Here is a 20,533-nt window from a genome sequence, read left to right on the forward strand (position 1 = left end):
AAGTTGTATTTGCAAAGTGACCAGGTGAATGTAGAAAGCAGAGGGAATCAAATAGCATTTCTTGGGAGAGAGCCCGATGATGGTGTGCCTCTTGAATGGAGACAGCAGAATTTTTCAGAAGGGTCTTAGATTTTTAAGTGTCTCCTGAGGATTCCTTGTCTGGACAGGAGCCTGTGGGTAAGACACTTCCCATTGTATTGGTTGTCTCTCAACCAGCAAGGAAATTGCTGCTACTACACTGCTTCAAACACCTGGCAATTCAGTGGCTGTTCAGCTCTCAGAGGTAGGCAGCCACATGAGTGACAAAGTTGAAGAAACTGGATTTTTCTCTATTCATGTATGAAGTGTAGAGGGTTCATTGCAAGGCCCACATAAGTCAGTTCTAGAGATCAAACCCGAGGGCATGGTATGGTAGCCTAGTGGCTGTCCCTCTCCTTGCATGCACTGGGATCATATATGGACACTTGTTTGTGCCCTGGCAACCCCACGTAACAGCCAGCTCTCTGGTCGTTGCCAGAGTCCAGCTTAAGTGAAGTTCAGAACTTGAGAAGGGTGCTTAGAGTAGGCATAGAAAATAAATGGACCACTACAGTTTCAGGATTATAATAGACAATTTTAAAACAAGTCCTCTTTTTTTAATCAGAAGCCTTCACAAACTCTGGCACCCACTTCTCACACCTGGTCAAGCAGGCATTCCTAAGGATAGTTCTGCCAATTGTTTCCCCTTGAGGCATGATATCAGCCGCCCTAATCCTGTGGTCAAGAAGTTCTCAATAGTTGGTACATGTCAATCAGTAACACATTCCTATTACACTCCTGATTCTACAACTTAGTCTTGAAATAGTTAAGGAAGTATGAACACTGCTTTGTGTCCTGGCAGCCCCACTTAACATCCTGCTCTCCTCCCTTTGCCAGAGTCCAGCTCAAGTGAAGTTCAGAACTTGAGAAGGGTGCTTGGAGGAGGCATAGAAAATAAATGGACTACTAAAGTTTCAGGATCATAATGGACTGTGTGAGAAAGCTGTCCTCTTTATTTTATACAGAAGTTTTCACAAACTCTGGCACCCACTTCTCGCACCTGGTCAAGGGGGCCATTCCTAAGGATAATTCTGCCAATTGTTTCACCTTGAGGCAGAATATAAGCTGTCCTAATCCATTGTTCAGAATATTCTCAATAGATGGTACATGTCAATCAGTAATACATCCCTATTACAATCCTGATTCTACAACTTAGTCTTGATTCAGTTAAGGGAGGAATTGCATCAGAGAAGAAGGGACCTAAAGATAAGTAAAAGAGGAAAGGATAGATTTCTACTACATCTAGGGACTTAACATCCTTGATTAGCATATGGTCAATGTGGGAAGACAACGTTAAGCATAGGATCCTGCTATATGTAGGGACTTTACACCCTTGATTTTTATGTGATCAGTGGGACAGTTGAGAGAGCAGGAATAGTAAAAGGCCCTTTTGCTAAGACATTATTACCAACATCATCTTCCAAGTTCACATTGATTGTCTGCCATTGTGGAGCTGTGTTTTACAATCAATGTGAACTTGCCTAAATAGATTACAGAAATCTGTGGGGTTGTCTTGTGTCTATGCAAAGGGAGGTGGAACTGCATTTCAGGTGGTTACAGCGAGATCTGGCTGGGCCTTGCCATGCAGTGCAAAATTCTTTAAGGCCTTGCCTGCAATGGAAAAGTTTTCTTCATACCTTCGTGTCTTTCACACCCACTACATTGGCCTCAGCAGCCTGTGGCCTGGGAAAACTGCTGAGGACACACCACATGCATGTGACTACACAGCTGCATAGGAGACCCAGAAGAAGCTCCTGGTTCTTGGCTTTAACCTGTGCAGCGCTGGCAGTTATGAATTTTTGGGAAGTGAATCAGCACATGAAAGATCTTCCTATGTTTCTCACATCCTCTCTGTATATCTGAATTTCCAGTAAATATAAACACACATTTTTTATTTTTCCATTTTTATTTTATTTTTGACAGTCATTGCATTAATTAGGGTAAAGAAGTTCAAGGGTTACAGGAAAATGGGTAAGACTATTATTTCCATATTGTCTCCTTCATATATCTGAGGTGAAGGGAGATTTTAAGGGAGGAGCCCAACCCAGTCTCCAAGCCATCCCAGGTCCCTGATGTGGGGCATGTTCCGAGGGTGTTGCTCAAGTGTTTTTGATAGTTAAACGGTTATGAATTGCTGCCAGTATCACCACTCCAAGCATGCTGAGGTTGTTAAAGAGTCCACTGATTGACATAGTCCTTTGTAGAGTCTCCATTTGCCCAATTTTTCACTGCTAACATATTTCTGAGGTGGTTGATTGACTTGTTCTGTCCTCTGTCTTTTCATGGTTAGGGTTGCGAGTCTGGCATTTCGATTGGGGAGATCCCAAAAGAAACATTCTCTGAGGTATTCCCAGACCAGATTCTTGTGTGAACTAGCAAGTACAGGGCCCCGCACAGTCCAGCACCACGATCAGCTGGTGGTTGCAATTGCTGGGTTGGTTCTGTTTCCATCCCTGTCTTCCGCTGGAACCAATGGATGTTGCAGTCCAGCCTGAATCCTGCCCACATCATACTCATCCCTCACATAAACCAGTGGGAGCTGCAGCTTAGAGTGACCCACAATAATCCCCACCAGGTCTGCCTCCTACCCTGGTTTGCCAGTATGTGTAGTAGACTCGTCCAGTCTGTCCCCCATCCCATTCGGCTCTCATACATATCAGTGGGTATTAAAGCCTAATTCAATCTAACCAGCTCAGCTATCCAGCCCTCATAGGTGTTGTTGAGTTCCTTTTTGTCTAACCACCCCAGCCCCTGTCCTGGTTTTGGTGCCTTCCTGTTGAAGTGGTGACCCAGAAGTAGGATCCCACTATTTCAACTCCCACTCCCGGATTATGCACTCTCCATGTGGTTCCGTGGTTTGACTTGACAGAATTAGCCCCCAGTGCCAGCTTCTGTCAGTTTCTACTGCGACAAAGCCCCAAAAACTCTCACCCACTCTAATTGTATATTGCACCAGAAGGAACAATCACCCCAGCCTGGCTTTTCCCTGATCTAGTCTACATGAGGCCCATAGGTGCTGTAGCCCTGCCTTGTCTGATCTGCCTCCATCCCAGCTCATGCTCTCCAGTGGGAGAAGCTGTCCAGCAAGGGAACCACGCCCCCCATATTTCCCCTGCCAGCTCTGCTCCATCCCTTTCTGGTTCTCACGTGTGCTGCTTGGGTGCTGTGGTCACATCTGGTATACATCACCTCACCTTGGCATTACATAATGTGTACTAATTTTTGCTGCGACTGATTCTGGCTCGACCCACACTCTGCTCTAGTGTTTGGATTTAGCAGTGGATGACATGTAGTGAATCAGCCTGGTCTGCCCCCAACTCATGCCACAAAAATTCCATATAATTGTACAGCCATAATGGTGAGTTTTAGTTGTTAACTTTCAAAATGAGCAAGTTGGCAGGCTTGTAATGGTAGGTTGCAGGTAGCAGGTAGCAACTTTCAAAAAGTATAAACTGATGGACTATAGGGCAATGACTCTTATCAAACAACAGGGACCTCCTTCCTGAGGAGTGGTTTACCTACATGACCTACCAGGTGTCTTGTAGACACCTGTCATGTGTACTGTCAGGCCAGGAGTTCACACAGCTCCCAGCCAAGCAATTAAGGCAGAATTACAAAAGCAGAAAATATCTAGATTCCTCAGAAACACTTGGCCTAGAGAAAGAGCCTCTCCCTATCATGGGCCTTTATGGGGGCTTGTGAGGGGAGTGATTACAAAAAAAAAAAATGCAATACCACCTCCTCTCAGTTCCAGTGATGATAGGTGAGTGTCACAGGTTGGCAGAAGGGAAAGCCTAGATGGAGTGAGGGTGTGGCTTCCAAACTGGTGACCCTAACCTACAACTTTGGGAGAAGGAAGACACAAGTATCACTCTTTTTTCTGGGGGAGGTGGTAGACATTATTGCCCATTGTGAATAAGTTTCTTTCTCTTTGCCCTTGGGGTTAGTCATATAAACACCTCCCCGAGATGGTGCATAAAATCTCAAACCAAAGTGAATATTTTTTGCTGCCTGGACTCACATCCCTTCCCCAATGAGGAAAAATAGACGTGAAGCATTAAAAAGGAGGCCAGAATTTTGGTCCCATGTCAGATAGTTGGGATTCGGGATCCTCTTAAAGATTATCAAGTCATGCAGAAAATTGGTCTATTCTGGGGACTGTCAATCCAACAGTTTTCAAAATATAAAGACCCAAACACTTGCTTCTAATCTGAAAATTAACGTGATAGCAAAAGTGAAAATATGTAGTTGGTGATTAGAGCCTCTAAATTCCTAAACTGTTATACTTCCTATCTCTACCCCCTAACCAATAAAAGCTCCATTAGTCTGGAGGTGTAGCTGGAGGTAGGCAGTGGCTGGGGATTGGGTAGGTACATAGTTTTGTGGGTGTGTTCATGTTTGTGCAGAGGCATGAGATGCCAATCGTCACTTCCACAGATTCAGTATTAAACTTGTGGAGTCTTCTATTCGCTCAATTCAGCCACATAGCTCTTGTATAAGTGCAGGAAGATTTTTCCGGTGCCATATTGTGCACTGAACTCAATGCTACCAGGAAAGCTCAGTGATTCATTTTTCAACTTAGTATAGAAAAGTAGGAGTGTGGAATAGGGTGGAAGGATGGGATTCACAAGAATTGAGAGAAAACAGAGGAGTGGGTCCTTTTTTCAGGTTATACATCCTGCTTCAGTAACCAAGGGTTGGGACAACATTCAAGTTACTAACTGTGTGTCTCCAATTTCAAGAAGCACATCACCACTTAGTTTTCTCTCGAGAAGTACTTTCCTCTTCCCTCCTCTTCCCCTGCTCACATGACCACTTTGCAAATAAAACTTCTCTGTCTCTAAAAAGATAAATTGAAAACATGACTTTGAGATCCAGTTTCTGTATGCACCTCCTAAATGTGATCAATTGGTATTTAGTGGAAATCTACGCATTTTCTCTATCCTCACGTACACTTACTGTTCCTGGAAGCCAGATTGGAGTCCATGCATGGGGCCCGAGGTTCAGCCACTATGGCCTTTTGATAAGCTGGGCCTTGGCCTGCCTGGACTCAAGAGGCTTCGCCCTTCCTGGTGAGTACACTGGGAGTGGATAACTTGAGAACAAGGCAGGCCTAGGCTCCACCCACCTCCAACATCGAGAGGTGGTTGGGACTGGGGGAGTGCAACCTAATCATTTTTTAAACATTATTTTCATGAGTTGGGTTTTTGTGTATTGTGTGTGTGTGTGTGTGTGTGTGTGTGTGTGTGTATTAGATCATTAGGTAGAAATTGGTGTGATCATTTCCAAATTTTCTATTTTTCCTTCCTGTTGTAGGTGAGGGTTAAATGATATTCAGAGAAGCTATACCAGGTCTCCTAACCATCCTAGTACTTCAGGATGGGTACTGGACCCCTGATACCAACCAGGGTGTCAATGTGGCAACACTCCCAGGTTTCTGTCCAGGTTTTTCTGATAGTTCTGAAATGATGTCCATCTCACCAATTCAAGCAAATGGGAACACTTTTAATGTTCATTGGCTAACATGGTTGACCTTAGAGTCTCCTTCCTCCCAGATATTTGCTGTCATCATTTGGCTGGGATAGCTATTCAATCTGTTCTTTCCTCCATTCGCTTGGAAGGTCCAGATGTGCTCTCCAGGCTTCAGTGAGCTTCCATCTCCTGGTGGAGCCACACCAGTTGTCCAATACTCCTTTTCCCATAGTCTTTTTTTTTTGAAAGATTTCTTTATTTTTATTACAAAGTCAGATATACAATCAGGAGAGACAGAGAAGAAGATTTTCTGTCCAATGTTTCATTCCCCAAGTGAGTGCAAGGGCCGGTACTGTGCCAGTCTGAAGCCGGGAACCTGGAACCTCCTCCTGGTTTGTCATGTGGGTGCAGGATAACAAATCCCTGGGCCGTCCTCGACTGCTTTCCCAGGCCACAAGCAGGGAGCTCCATGGGAAGTGGGGCAGCCGGGATTAGAACCAGCGCCCATATGGGATGTCGAGGCGTTCAAGGCGAGGAACCTAGCCACTAGGCCACGGCGCCAGGCCCTCCAAGACCTCGAGCTAGTCAATCCTGCCCCAGTGGAGCCTCACCCTCAGCACTCACTGAAGTAGCACCACCATGCAGACATGTCAAGTATCCAAGCCAGGTGACCTGGCGCCTGCCACACCCTCTACTCCCAGAACTCGCAGACCCAGGACTCATTGCACTGGCCAGCCAAGGACCCACACCAAACAACACAAACTGCCACACTTACAGCCACTGGGACTCATAAACTGGACTCATCACACAACTGTGCACAAGGGCCCAGACAAGGATACCAGGGCCCCACTGGATCTCGTGCACCCAGGGATCATGTGACCAACACCAGCATCCCCCTGGCTGCCATGACTTGCCTCAACTCATTTCCAACAACATGTGTTGCAGCCTGGCTCAGTGTAGTCTTGCCCCAATTCCACTTCATGTTGCTGTGTGCTGTACCTCTCCAAGTACAATCCATCTGGATGTTTAGATAGTGGCTGAGGATTACGTGGGTATGTAGTTGTGTTTCTGTTTTTGCAGAGGCATGAGGTGCCAAGGTTCATTTCCACAGGTTTATACAAACCTTGTGAAGCCTACTTTGCTCCTTCCTGCCTCATAACTCTTGAATAAGAGCCAAAATTCTTTTTCAAGTTCCATATTGTGCACCGAAACAAATATTACCAGGAAAGCTCAGTGATTCTTTGCTTTAACATAGTGTGGAATCAGAGAATGAAAACCAGTTGCAGACCAAATTTTTACTTGCTAATTGATCAGTTGAACTTGGAAGAGGAGAGGGGGAAAGCAACTCCCAAGAGGGGCCAAGAGATCTGGTGCCTTTTGAATTGTGAGAAAATTATATCATATTTTATTTTAAATCTGCTTTTCCCACAGGAAGCCTGATGAAATGCAATTTAAAAAGAAGCATGCCTCTAATGTCCCTGAGAACAACCTCGAGAGTGAGGAAAGTCTTAGTCAGCTTGACAAGATCCACATTTCTAAGCAGTCCTTTGGACACAATGGAAATGAGAAAACTTTCAGTGGGAAGAAGATAGTCATTATACGTGAGCAAGTTTATACCAAAGATCCATGTAATCAGCAATCTTTCAGTGTGGGAGAAGCAATTCATGCTGGCTACTATAAATCTTGCCTTACCACCAAACAGAGAACTGACACAGGAGAGTATTTGTATGTGTCCAATGAATGTAAACAAAACATATACCAGAAGTCAGAATTCATTAGAGATCAGATTCTTCAAAGTGCACAGAATATGTATGAATGCACTGAGCGTGGAAAAGCCATTCACCAGCAAGTACCTGTCATTGGGCCTCAGAGAATTCACACAAGGAAAAAATCTTATGAACGTAGTGAGTGTGGAAAAGTGGTTTCTCATAAGTCAAGCATAATCATACATCAGAGGGTCCACACAGGTGAGAAACCTTATGAATGCAGGGGGTGTGGAAAAGCTTTTTCTCGTAAGTCGCACATGAATGCACATCACAGACTGCACACTGGGGAAAAACCTTATGAATGTAATGAGTGTGGTAAAGGCTTTTCTGATAAGCCACAGCTCGTTAGACATCAGAGAATCCACACTGGGGATAAACTTTATGAGTGTAGTGAGTGTGGAAAAACTTTTTTTCATAAGTCAAGCATCATCGTGCATCAGAGAATCCACACTGGGGAAAAGCCTTACGAATATAGTGAGTGTGGAAAAGCTTTTACCTACCAGTCATACTTCACTAATCATCAGAGAAGGCACACAGGTGAAAAACCTTTCGAATGTAGTGAGTGTGGAAAAGCCTTTTTCTATAAGTCAAACCTGATTAGACATCAGATAATCCACACTGGAGAAAAACCTTATGAGTGTAGTGAGTGTGGAAAAGGCTTTCCTGATAAGCCACAGCTCTTTAGACATCAGAGAATCCACACTGGGGAAAAACCTTATGAATGTAGGGAGTGTGGAAAAGCTTTTTCTCGTAAGTCAGACATGAACACACATCAGAGGATCCACACTGGGGAAAAACCTTATGAATGTAGGGAGTGTGGAAAAGCTTTTTCTCGTAAGTCACACCTCATTACACATCAGAGAATCCACACCGGGGAGAAACCTTATGGATGTAGTGAGTGTGGAAAAGCTTTTTCTCAGAAGTCGAGTATTAGATTACATCAGAGAATCCACACTGGGGAAAAACCTTATGAATGTATAGAGTGTGGAAAAGCTTTTCCTTATAAGTCACAGCTAATCAGACATCAGAGGATCCACACAGGGGAGAAACCTTAAGAATGTAGTGTGTATCTACAAACCTTTACTTACCAGACAGGTTTCATTCAATATCAGAGAATATACAGGATAAGAACCTTATGAATGTAATGAGTGGAAAATCCTGTTGCAAGCAGTCAAGTTTTGTTAAACATCTGAATTCATGTAGGAAAACATGAATGTGTAACATGTGTGTAAAGTTCATAGAGAAACATTTTGAGCACAGTGGAAAGCATACATGCTTTAATAATTAGCATATCATAGAAATGAGCAAACACCCAGCATTCACTGAAAAATCATTTTTCTCAAGTAAATGATTAGCAAAGTCAGACCTCAGAAATACAAAAGAATGTAAACAGAAAGACTAGCCACCATAAACCTGTTAAGGTCTGTCAAAGCTTACAAAGTGAATGAAAAAAAAAAAACCTTAGCAAGAGTATAAATACAAAACAGTGTAAAAGGGGAATGGATGTGGAAACATACTTAGAAAGTCTCAGCAAGTATTAAATAGTAAACATGAGGAGTATCGTTTTATTGCAGAAGAGAAGGTATTTGTTGCTAAAATAGTTAAGATGCGGTTTGTACATGATCTTGCTTTGTTGTGAGGTGGGAAATATGAATGCTGCTTTCAGATTTAATGTTGACAATAAATGCTTAATGTGTAACTCTTGTTTCAAATACCGTCATTGTCATTTACACTTTTATCTTTTTAGAACCTCAAAATTCCTCATCCTATTACAGAATTATATTGGAATCACCGGTCAACTGATGCATGTGGCAGTTGTAGTGATAAAAACCCAGATTTGAAGGACGAATCTTTTGCAGGGGCAAGATTGTGTTGTGATGTCTGGCCAAAGGTGGTCCTATTTGGCCACTGTCTCTCCTTGAATAATAAGTATGGGAGATTGCTTCTGCATCCCTGCCTGGTTATCCCATACAGGATGCCATAGGCACATGGCACATGGCACAATGTGTCTCCAAGGCAAAGCCCTGGCAGTGACTATATCTTGGCCTGTTCATGGGGCATACTTCCAGAGTAGTAGGCAATATCCCAGTCTCTCTGTCCCTGTGAAGCTGTACTAGAATTTCCCTGATAAGCAACTTTAAGAAGTTAAGTGCAACCCTCATCTTGTTTACCATTCACTTGTAATTATGCACAAAGACATAGCTTTCAGCCCAGTTGCTGGCTTACATTGTCTACCTGCACATGGCCTAAAACTTTAAGCTTCCAACCCTGCTTACAGTATGTAAGCGGTGACTTGATGAGAGTATCTAGAGAGATAGGCATGCCTACTGGCCAGTTACAATAACAGTGTAGGGTGGGAGTTCCTTTGAGACAACCCTTCTGCCTTCCCCCTCCACTGTATATATGACTGTGTGATCTTCCCAATAAATGGGCATCCCTCACCAGTTAGTCACTGGTGGTTCTGCAGCCAAGCTACACCACTGTCATGGCTCTCAGGAGTCTCGGGGACTGCTGCTCAAGAAACACCCAAGACTAAGAGGCATATCTCAGAGACAAAAGAATTGTCTGACATCAGACTCTTGGAGTTCCTCTTTCAGATGGAGTTTATGTGTCACCTGCCACCACTACTGCTCAGATTTCCACTGATTTCAAGTATCATGGCTTCTCACAGTAAGTTTCTTGCCATTGTATGAGCTAGTAGATGTCAGCCTGTGCCTGAAGTCTTTTAATTTTAAGAGTCAGCACCAGGACCAACATTGTTACATTGTAGGTAAGCTGTCAGATCCTAGCCAATCCACCATGGCTTTGCTTTTGTCTTCTGGTTTCTTATCAGGTCAGCTACTGCAATTCAGCCATTGAAGCATATGAACCAGTGTACAGAAGATATTTCCCTGCTTCTGTCTTTTCTACTTTCCAATAAAAAAAATATTTAGAAGTGGGTCCCATGACTGGTGTTGAGGGAAATGTGACACCCATTGACTTTCATCTCATGTGTGACAACCTGGAGCACTTCCACTACTTAATATTTAGAGTCAAGGCCCTATCAAGATCAACAATGATGAACTTGATGAAAGATGGCTGACCATGGAGAGCTGGTATAAGGTGGAGCAGAGAGAGGGGGACCGATCCAGCAGAGGAACAAACCAGGAGACACAGAATTGCAGGGATAGAAGTGGGAAGGTCACTCGACTTCACTGATAAGATCTACACAGCGTGGAGGCACAGCCAGAAAAAGGAAAGAAAGGCAGCACGCTGAACAAAACTTGATGAGTTGCGGTCCCAGGCAGGGGAAAGGCCAGTGGAGTCTCAGCTGATACAGGAAATACAAAGGCTGCTAGAAAAATAAGTACCCACACCAGTGGGGATCACAGACACTGGAGGGATGGAAACCATAGAGGTGGCTGCATGATTGAGCACAGGAGCCATCAACCCATGCAGAGTTAGAGGACAAGCTGTGGGTCCAGGCAGCATGCTTTCAATGAGGTCAGCACCATTGAGAAAGTGCAGAGGGGATATGGAGCCACGCTCTGGGGCTGTGCCGCAGAAATCCCTGACTCAGCATCAAACTGTTGTGCTCGGCCAGAGCCCCAGAAATTGGGCACCACTTGACAGAGTCTGCCGACCTGGACAGAGGCAAAAGGCTAGCAGGGAAATGACAGTGCGCCTCCCAGCAGGGCAGCACCTTTTAGAGAGTGTAACAGGGAGAGGAGCCTCGCACTAGGGCAGGGTGGGGCTGCAGACTCTGAGCAGGAAGCAGCTGAAGACTCAGGCTGAATCCCCTGCTGTGCTCATCTTGAACCCCAGAGGCAGGGTTCCACTCCACAGAGTCTGCGAACCCGGACAGAGGCACAGGCTAGTAGGAACATGGCAGTCTGCCTCCCTGTGGGGCAGCACCTTTGAGTGAGTGTCACAGGGAGAGGAACCTCGCACTAGGGCTGGGCCTGCAGAGCTTCCTGACCCAGCTCAGGGCTGTGGACTCTGAGAGGCAGGTGGCTGGAGAGTTGGGCGAAATCCCCTGCAATGCTCAGTTCGAACCCCAGAGGCAGGGCTCTGCTCCACAGAGTCTGCCAACCTGGACAGAGGCACAGGCTAGCAGGAACACAGCAGTGTACCTCCCAGTAAGGCAGCACCTTTGAGTGAGTGTAGCAGGGAGAGGACCCTCGCACTAGGGCTGGGCTGCAGAGCTTCTTGACCCAGCTTGGGGCTGTGGACTCCAGACTCTGAGCAGCAAGTGGCTGGAGTCTCAGGCAGAATCCCCTGCTGTGCTCAGCTAGAGCCCCAGAGGCAGGGCCGCCACCCAATAGAATCTGCTGACCCGTACAGAGGCATGGGCAAGCGAGGCCACAGCAGCATGCTTCCCAACATGGGAGCACATTTGTGAGAGTGTAGTAGGGTGTGGAACTGCATGCTCTGCATCTACCCAGAGCAAAGACAAGAAGCCCAAGGTTACAAAGTCTGTCATCTACAGTCTATCCCCGTTGGCACATGCAAGACAACACCTAACTAACTAGCTGCAATGGAACCAGGTTGCAGAGATATAAACCAGTTCAGTAAAAATTACGCTTCAACACAATAAACTGCTAAATACTAAAATGAAAATAGACATGAGATAGCTGAATGGTATCCTAAAGGCAATTAAAGGTAGATAGAAGACAGATGTATACTAACTAAAATTGAAATGGTAATGAAGTAGTCTAAGGATGTGGTTAAGAACTCACATTGTCTAACATATTAGTCACTCAATACAATCTTAATTAACCCCATAATGTTGGAAATTGTCGTTGATGTTATGTTATGGCATTTAATTGGTCAGAATGATATTTCTGCCAGCTATGTCTTCAGACCAGAGTTGGTCTCCCCAAGAAACTGTTCAATTGAGCTGGACAAAAAGATGCTGGACTCTATGAATGACACATGCTTGCATTGAAAGAAATAAGACTAGATTTGAACTGTAATACTGTAACAAGGTGGAGCAATCCACCATGAGGGGAGGTCCTGGGGAGGGGATGGGGGTACGTCAGAGCCCATTTAACATTGTTATAAAATAAAATGCAATAAAAATATATGTAAATAGGGCCTAGTGGCATGGCCTAGCGGCTAAAGTCCTCACCTTGAATGCCCTAGGATCCCATATGGGTGCCAGTTCCAACCCTGGCAGCTCCACTTACCATCCAGCTCCCTGATTGTGGCCTGGGAAAGCAGTCGAGGACGGCCCAGAGCAATGGTACCCTGCATCCATGTGGGAGACCAAAGGAGGTTCCTGGTTCCCGGCTTCAGATCGGCACACACCGGTCGTTGCAACTCACTTGTGGAGTGAATCATCGGACGGAAGATCTTCCTCTCTGCATATCTGACTTTGTAATAAAAAATAAGTAAATCTTTAAAAATTATATATGTAAATAAAAGATAAACAATGATGAGCACTGAGGGCAAGAGAGGCAACTTTTTTTCTTGTATTTGGCAAAATGTGCCATGTAATCAGTACCTTACTTAAACTACACAATGAAGTTATACACATCTATCTGCCCCCCATCAGATTTCTCATGTGAGCCCGAAGCTGTAAACTCTTTACTATTGTTGCTTATCAGCTCCTGGCTCAGGTCCTCCCTAGGACACTCCTCAGAGAGCTTCCTGCAACAGTGAGATTTATTGAATTTTTTGCAATTCCTGTTTTAAAATATTCCCATTGTCTGTCAGCATCCTAACATCCTTTGATTTTTGCAATTGCATTGTAGGAATGTGTGGAATCGGGTAGAATGATGGGATTTACAGGAATTGGGAGAAAACAGAGGAGTGGGTCCTTTATTCCAGTTACACAACTGCTTCAGTAACCAAGGGTTGGGACAACATTCAAGTTACTAACTGGGTGTCTCCAATTTTAAGAAGCACACCACCACCTAGTTTTCTCTCTAAAAGTGCTTTCCCCTTCCCTCCTCTTCCCCTGCTCACATGACCACTTTGCAAATAAAACTTCTCTGTCTCTAAAAAGATAAATTGAAACAATGACTTTGAGGGACCGGCGGAGTGGCCTCGCGGCTGAAGTCCTTGCCTTGAAAGCCCCGGGATCCCATATGGACGCCGGTTCTAATCCCGGCAGTTCCACTTCCCATCCAGCTCTCTGCTTGTGGCCTGGGAAAGCAGTTGAGGACGGCCCAATGCATTGGGACCCTGCACTCGCGTGGGAGACCCGGAATAGATTCCAGGTTCCCGGCTTAGGATCGGCGCGCATCAGCCCCTTGTGGCTCACTTGGGGAGTGAATCATCGGACGGAAGATCTTCCTCTCTGTCTCTCTTCCTCTGTGTATATCTGGCTGTAATAAAATGAATAAATCTTTAAAAAAAAAAAGAAAAAATGACTTTGAGATCCAGTTTCTGTATGCACCTCCTAAATGTGATCAATTGGTATTTAGTGGAAATCTACGCATTTTCTCTATCCTCACGTACACTTACTGTTCTTGGAAGCCAGATTGGAGTCCATGCTTGGGACCCTAGGTCCAGCCAGTATGACCATGTGGTAAGCTAGGCCTGGGCCTGCCTGGACTCAAGAGTTTTCACTCTTCCTGGTGAGTACACTGGGAGTGGATAACTTGGGAACAAGGCAGGCCTAGGCTCCACCCATCTCCAACATCATGAGGTGGGTGGGACTGGGGGAGTGCAACCTAATCATTTTTTAAACATTTTTTTATGAGTTGGGTTTTTGTGTATTGTGTATGTGTGTGTGTGATTTAATTGCACTCAATCTGTGTGTGCGTGTATTAGATCATTAGGTAGAAATTGGTGTGATCATTTCCAAATTTTCTATTTTTCCTTCCTGTTGTAGGTGAGGGTTAAATGATATTCAGAGAAGCTATACCAGGTCTCCCAACCATCCTAGTACTTCAGGATGGGTACTGGACCCCTGATACCAACCAGGGTGTCAATGTGGTCACACTCCCAGGTTTCTGTCCAGGTTTTTCTGATAGTTCTGGAATGATGTCCATCTCACCAATACAAGCAAGAGGGAACAATTTCAATGTTCATTGGCTGACATGGTTGACCTTAGAGTCTCCTTTCTCCCAGATATTTGCTGTCATCTTTTGGCTGGGATAATTATCCAATCTGTTCTCTCCTCCGTTCTTTTGGAAGGTCCAGATGTGCTCTCCAGGCCTCAGTGGGCTTCCATCTCCTGGTGGAGCCACACCAGTTGTCCAATACTCCTTTTCAACTCAGGAGTACCAGTTCTTGCAAGTGCACCAAGACCTTGAACTAGTCGATCCTGCCCTAGTGGAGCCCCACCCTCAGCACTCACTGAAGTAGCACCACCATGCAGGCATATCAAGTATCCAATCTAGGTGACCTGGTGCCTGCCACACCCTCTACTCCCAGAACTCGCAGACCCAGGACTCATTGTACTGGCCAGCCAAGGACCTACACCAAACAACACAAACTGCCACACTTACAGCCACTGGGACTCATAAACTGGACTCATCACACAACTGTGCCCAAGGGCCCATACAAGGATACCAGGGCCCCACTGGATCTCGTGCACCAAGGGATCATGTGTCCAACACCAACATCTCCCTGATTGCCATGACTTGCTGCTACTCATTTTCCACCAGCATGTGTTGCAGCCTGGCTCAGTCTAGTCTTCCCCAAATTCTACTTCCTGTTGCTGTGTATTGCAGTCTATCCAGGAACAGCATGCCCTTGTCTCAGCCCTGATGTGAATTGCCTATTGTTGTGGCCTGATACAACACTGATCCTTCTCCCCATGCTGGTTCTCAGATCTGCTAGAGGTTGTTAGGAAACGAATCACCTGTGCTTTAAGCGTCTTTTCTAAGAAATCTTTATCTATTCCTATTTCTTGGAGAGTGCTTCCTATTTTCTCCTTTAATAGTTTAATGGTTACTTATATAGATTTAGTTCTTTGATCCATTTAGAGCTCATTTGTGTGCAATGTGACAGGTATGGATCTTGTTTTCTTTTTCTGCAACCTGATATGCACTTGTCCCAACAGCATTTGTTGAATAGGCCAGGATTTTTACCTGGACTGTTTTCAGCTGTCTTGTCAAAGATTAGTTGGCTATACATGTGTGAGCTCCTTTCTGGGGTTTCAGTTCTGTTCCACTGATCTTCTTCTCTGTTTCTGTACCAGTACCAGACTGTTTTGATGAGCTCTGCGCTGTAGTATGTCTTGAGGTCTGGAAGTATGATTCCTCTAGGTTGATTTTTATTTTTCAGGATAGCTTTGGCTATTCATGGTCACATATGATTCCACACTAACTTTTGCATCACCTTTTCTGTTTCTGAGAAGAATGTTGTTGGGATGCTGATTGCAATTGTGTTGAATATGTAGATACCTTTTCGTAATATGGTCACTTTGATTGTGTTTACTGTGCCAATTGAAGGAACATGGTAAGTTTCTCCATTTTCCAATGTCTTCTCCTATTTCCTTTTTTAATGGTTTATTGTTTTCATCAGAGAGGTCTTTTACATAGTTTTTAAACTTCATTCCTGGGTATTTAAGATTCCTCTCCATTACTTTAAAGGGGACTATAGTAATAATTTCTTTTTTATGGTTTTTTGAAATTTTTATAAGAAAGGTGGACATACAGAGAGGAGGAGTGACAGAGACAATAATGTTCTGTCCAATTGCTCACTCCCCAAGTGGCTGCAATGCAGCTGAGCCCACCTGAAACCAGGAGGCAGGTGCTTCCCTGGGGTCTCCCATGCATGAGCAGGGTCCCAAAGCTTGGGGCTGCCCTCAATTTCATTCCAGGACACAGCCTGGGAGGTGAAATGAAGCAGGGCTGCCAGCATTGTAACTGGCATCCATGTGGGATCCTGGCAAATTCACGGCCACTACTTTAGCCTATGCTATCAAGCCAAGCCCTATACTTAAAATGTCTTGGGCATGAAGATTTTTGTGTACTAGTCCCCTTGATTTGTTTTCATTAATTTTGTGCCATACTCTCCTATGAGTTTCAGTAGGGTTTTCACTGAGTTTTTTTGGTCTCCTGTGTGGAAAATTATGTCATCTGCATATAGAGGTAATTTCAGTTCCTCATTTGCAACTTGGATTCCTTTAATTGCTTTTTCTTGCCTAATAGTTCTGGCAGGACTTCCAGCACTATATTAAAGTGCAGTAGTGACAGTTAATATTCATATTTAGTTCCAGATTTTAGTGGGAAGACATCCAGTCTTTTCCCATTTAGAATGCTGCTTGTCAGTCCCTGCAGGTAAGCGCAAGAAGCATGATAGGAAACATTCCCAGAATAGGCCATGGAAAGTTTCCCACTGGCATACATTCGGCATGGGTCAGGAGCAGACCAGGCTGAATCAGTTAATGTCATCCACTGGCAAATCCGATCACCAGAACAGAGTGTGGGATGGGCCGGGTTTGGTTGCTACAAAACCAGTACACATTATGGAATGCCAGGGCGTGGTTGCCTGTACTGGATATGAATGCAGCACCCATCCAGCACACGTGAGATCCAGGAAGGAAGGGGCAGAGCTGGTGGGGGGATTAAGGGGCTGGTCCCCTCGCTGGACAGCTACTCCCACTAGAGAGCGTGGGCTGGGATAGTGACAGACCTGACTAAGCAAGGCTACAACACCTGTGCGCTACTTGTGGACTAGATCAGTGCCGCAGCATCAACTGGCAGAAGCTGGCACTGGGGACTAATTCTGTCGAGTCAAATCACAGGACCACCTAAAGAGTGCATAAACCGGGACTAAGAGAGACCTGGGAGGGAAATAGTGGGTTCCCCCTTCTTGGGTCACTATTCCCATGGGAGGGCATGAAAACTAGGACGGGGGCTGGGATGGCTAGATAGAGAGGCACTCAACCACATATGTGAGGCCTGGATGGTTGAGTTGGTTAGATAGAACTAAGCTTTAATACCCATTGACAAGTACCAGAGCCAAATGGGATGGGGGACAGACTGGTCTACTGCTACACATACTGGCAAGCCAGGGTAGGGGGCGGGCTTGGCGAGGGTTATTGTGGGTCGCACCAACTAGGCTGCAGCTCCCACTGGTTGATGTAAGGGCCGAACCAGACTGGACTGCAACACCCATTGGTTCCAGTGCAACTTGGGACTGAAAACAGAAACAACCCAGCAATTGAAACCGCCAGCTGATCAGGGTGATGGGCTGTGCCGGGCCCTGTGCTTGCTAGAACATAAAAGAATCAGGTCTGAGAATACCTCAAAGTTTCTTTGGCGATCTCCCCAATCGAACTGCTGGACTCAGAACTCTAATCAAGAAAAGACAGAAGACAGAACAGGACAATCCTTCATCTCAGCTATATGTTGGCAGTGAAATATGGGGCAAACGGAGACTTTATGATGGACCATATCAATCAGTGGACGACCTCGTCGAGCGAAACTGGCAGCAATTCATAACTGGAGAACTATTAACACCACTTGAGCACATATCTCAGAGAATGCCCCACATCCGGGACTTGGGGTGGGCTGGAAACCAGGTGGGGCTTCTCCCTCAATATCCCCCTTTACCTCAGATACCAGATGGAAACAATATTGACATAATAGCATTACCCACTTCCCTATCCCCCTGAACCTTTTTTTTTCTTTTTTTTTTCTTTTTACTTTAACTGTAATTAACTATGTAAAGATTGTCAACAACAATACAATAAAATAGATTAAAAAAAAGAATGCTGCTTGTATTAGGGTGTTTCATAAATTGCTTTGATTGTGTTGTAGAATGTTCCTTCTATGCCTCTCTTGTTTAGGGTTTTTAACATGACAAGGTGTTACATTTTATCAAATACCTTCTCTGCATCTATTGAGATGATCATATACATTTAATTTTTCATTTCATTGATGTGATGTATCAAATTAATTTTTGAATGGTCATCCATCGCTGCACATCTGGGATGTATCCCACCTGGTCTGTGAGAAGGATCTGCCTGATAAACTGTTGGATCCTGTTGGCTAGTATTTTGTTGAGAATTTTTGTCTGTGTTCATCAAGGATATCAGTCTGTAGTTCACTATTTCTGTTGTGTCTTTATCTGGCTTTGGTATTAAGGTGGTATTGGCTTCAGAAGAAGTTTAGAAGAATTGCCTCACTTTCCATATGTTTGGAAAAATTTGTAGAAGATTGGGGTAATATCCTCTTTAAATGTTTGGTAAAATTCAGCAGTGAAGCCATCTGTTCCAGGACATTTCTTCGTTGGGAGGGCTTTAATTACTAATTCAATCTCAGTGCATATTGTAGGCCTGTTTAGATTGTTAACTGCTTCTTGATTCAATTTTTGTGGATTGTATGTGTTCAAAAATCTATCCATCTCTTCTGCATCTTCTGATTTGTTTGCATACAGTTGCTTATAATAGTTCCTAATACTTCTCTGCAGATTTCACAGATCTTTATTATGCTTCCTTTCTCTTGTCTGATGCTATTGATGCATATTTTCTCTCTCCCTTTTTGTTATTAGTTGGGCTAGTGGGGAATCTATTTTGTTGATGTTTTTCAAAGAACCAGCTCTTATATTCATTGCTGATATGTACATTTCTCTTGGTCTGTATTTGGTTTATTTCCTTTCTTATTTTGATTATTTCTTTTTTCCTAGTAATCTTGAGATTGCTTTGCTGTTGTTTCCTATTGCCTACAACTGTAAGATTAAGTGATTTACTGGATGCTTTTCTAGTTTCTTAACACAGAATTGAGATGAACATTGCTCTTTCCTTTGCCTTGATTGTGTCCCATGAGTTTTGATATGTTGTGTTGATGCCTTCGCTTGTTTCAGGCTTTTTAAAAATTTCCCCTTTGATTTCCTCTTCAACCCATTTCTCTTCTAGAAACATATTATTCAGTCTCCATGTTTTTGCAAGTTTTCCTAAGTTTTTTTTTTTTTGGCTTTCTAGTCTCTTACCTCACTCCACAATGGTCTGAAAACATGTATGGTATAATATTGATTTTTAAAAATTTGGTGATGCTTGTTTTGTGGCCTATAATATGGTCAATTCTGGAGAAGGTTCCATGCACTGACAAAAAGTGTATTCTCTTCTGTAGAATTAAAGGTTCAGTAGATATCAACTAAGTCCATTTGTTCTAGAGCTTGGGTGAGTTGTGTTGCTTCTTTGCTAAGTTCTGCTTCTCAAAAATCTGTCCATTGATGTTAGTGTGCCTTTAAGGTCACCCACTATGATTATATTGGAATTTCATTCTCCCTTTAAGTCCATTAGTGTTTGTTTCACAAAGCCAGATGTCTTGGCATTCGGTGCATATACATTTATTATGGTGACCTCTTCTTGGTGAATGGATCCTTTGTACGTTATATGGTATCCTTCTTCATCTCTTTTAATGTTTTTCACATCGATGTCTGTACCATCTGTTATAAAAATGGCTGCATTTGGGCCTGGCTGCATGGTCTAGTGGCTAAATCCTCACCTTGAAGGTGCCAGAATCCCATATGGGCACTGGTTCTAGTCCTGACAACTCCACTTCTCATCCAACTCCCTGCTTGTGGCCTGGGAAAGCAACTAAGGATGGCCCAATGCTTTGGGACCCTGCACCTTCGTGGGAGACCCAGAAAAAAATTCCTGGTACCTGGCTTCGGATCGGCACTGCACCGGCTATTGAGCTTACTTAGGGAGTGAATCATCACATGGGACATCTTCTTCTCTGTCTCTCCTCCTCTCTGTACCTGACTTTGTAATAACAATAAATAAATCTTTAAAAAATAAAAGAATGGTTACCCCTCCAAAATTATGCTTAACATTCATTTGGAATATCTTTTTCATCCTTTCACTTTCAGTTTCCTCTGATCTTTCTTAGTGAGATGTGTCTCCTATAGCAGTAGATGGATAGGTTTTGTTTTTTGATCCAGTCTTCCAATCCATGGAGTTTGATTGATGTTTTTAAGCCATTTACATTCTATGTTAATATGGATAAGTGGCAAACTCCTTCCATCATCTTAGTAATGGGTTGTCTTTTGATTTAGTCTTCGGTTAGCTCTTTAATGGGATGTTCTCCACTTTTGCCTTTGATTTTGGTTCCTTTTCTCTTTCACTAAAACATATTTGAATATCAGCTGTAGGGCAGGTTTGGAGGATTCAAAGATTTGGAATTTTTCTTTATTGTGGAAGAATTTTATTTCATTTTCAAAGACAAAGGAGAGCTTTGTGGGATATTTTATTCTGGCCTGACACTTTTCCCTTTTAGAATCTGGATTATCTTCTCAACTGTGGTGTTTCCTCTGAGAGCTAAGCCATG

General features: G+C 43.9%; 1 protein-coding gene across 1 annotated transcript; it reads left to right on the plus strand.

Annotated features, from left to right (window-relative positions):
* Positions 1–7,357: 7,357 nt before the first annotated feature.
* LOC131481336 (zinc finger protein OZF-like) lies at positions 7,358–8,371 on the plus strand. The gene has a single exon (XM_058669755.1). It carries the CDS (start codon positions 7,358–7,360, stop codon positions 8,369–8,371), a length of 1,014 nt encoding a protein of 337 aa, XP_058525738.1.
* The last annotated feature ends 12,162 nt before the right edge of the window (positions 8,372–20,533 follow it).

The sequence above is a fragment of the Ochotona princeps genome, chromosome 10, assembly GCF_030435755.1.
Source record: "Ochotona princeps isolate mOchPri1 chromosome 10, mOchPri1.hap1, whole genome shotgun sequence".
NCBI lineage: Eukaryota > Metazoa > Chordata > Mammalia > Lagomorpha > Ochotonidae > Ochotona > Ochotona princeps.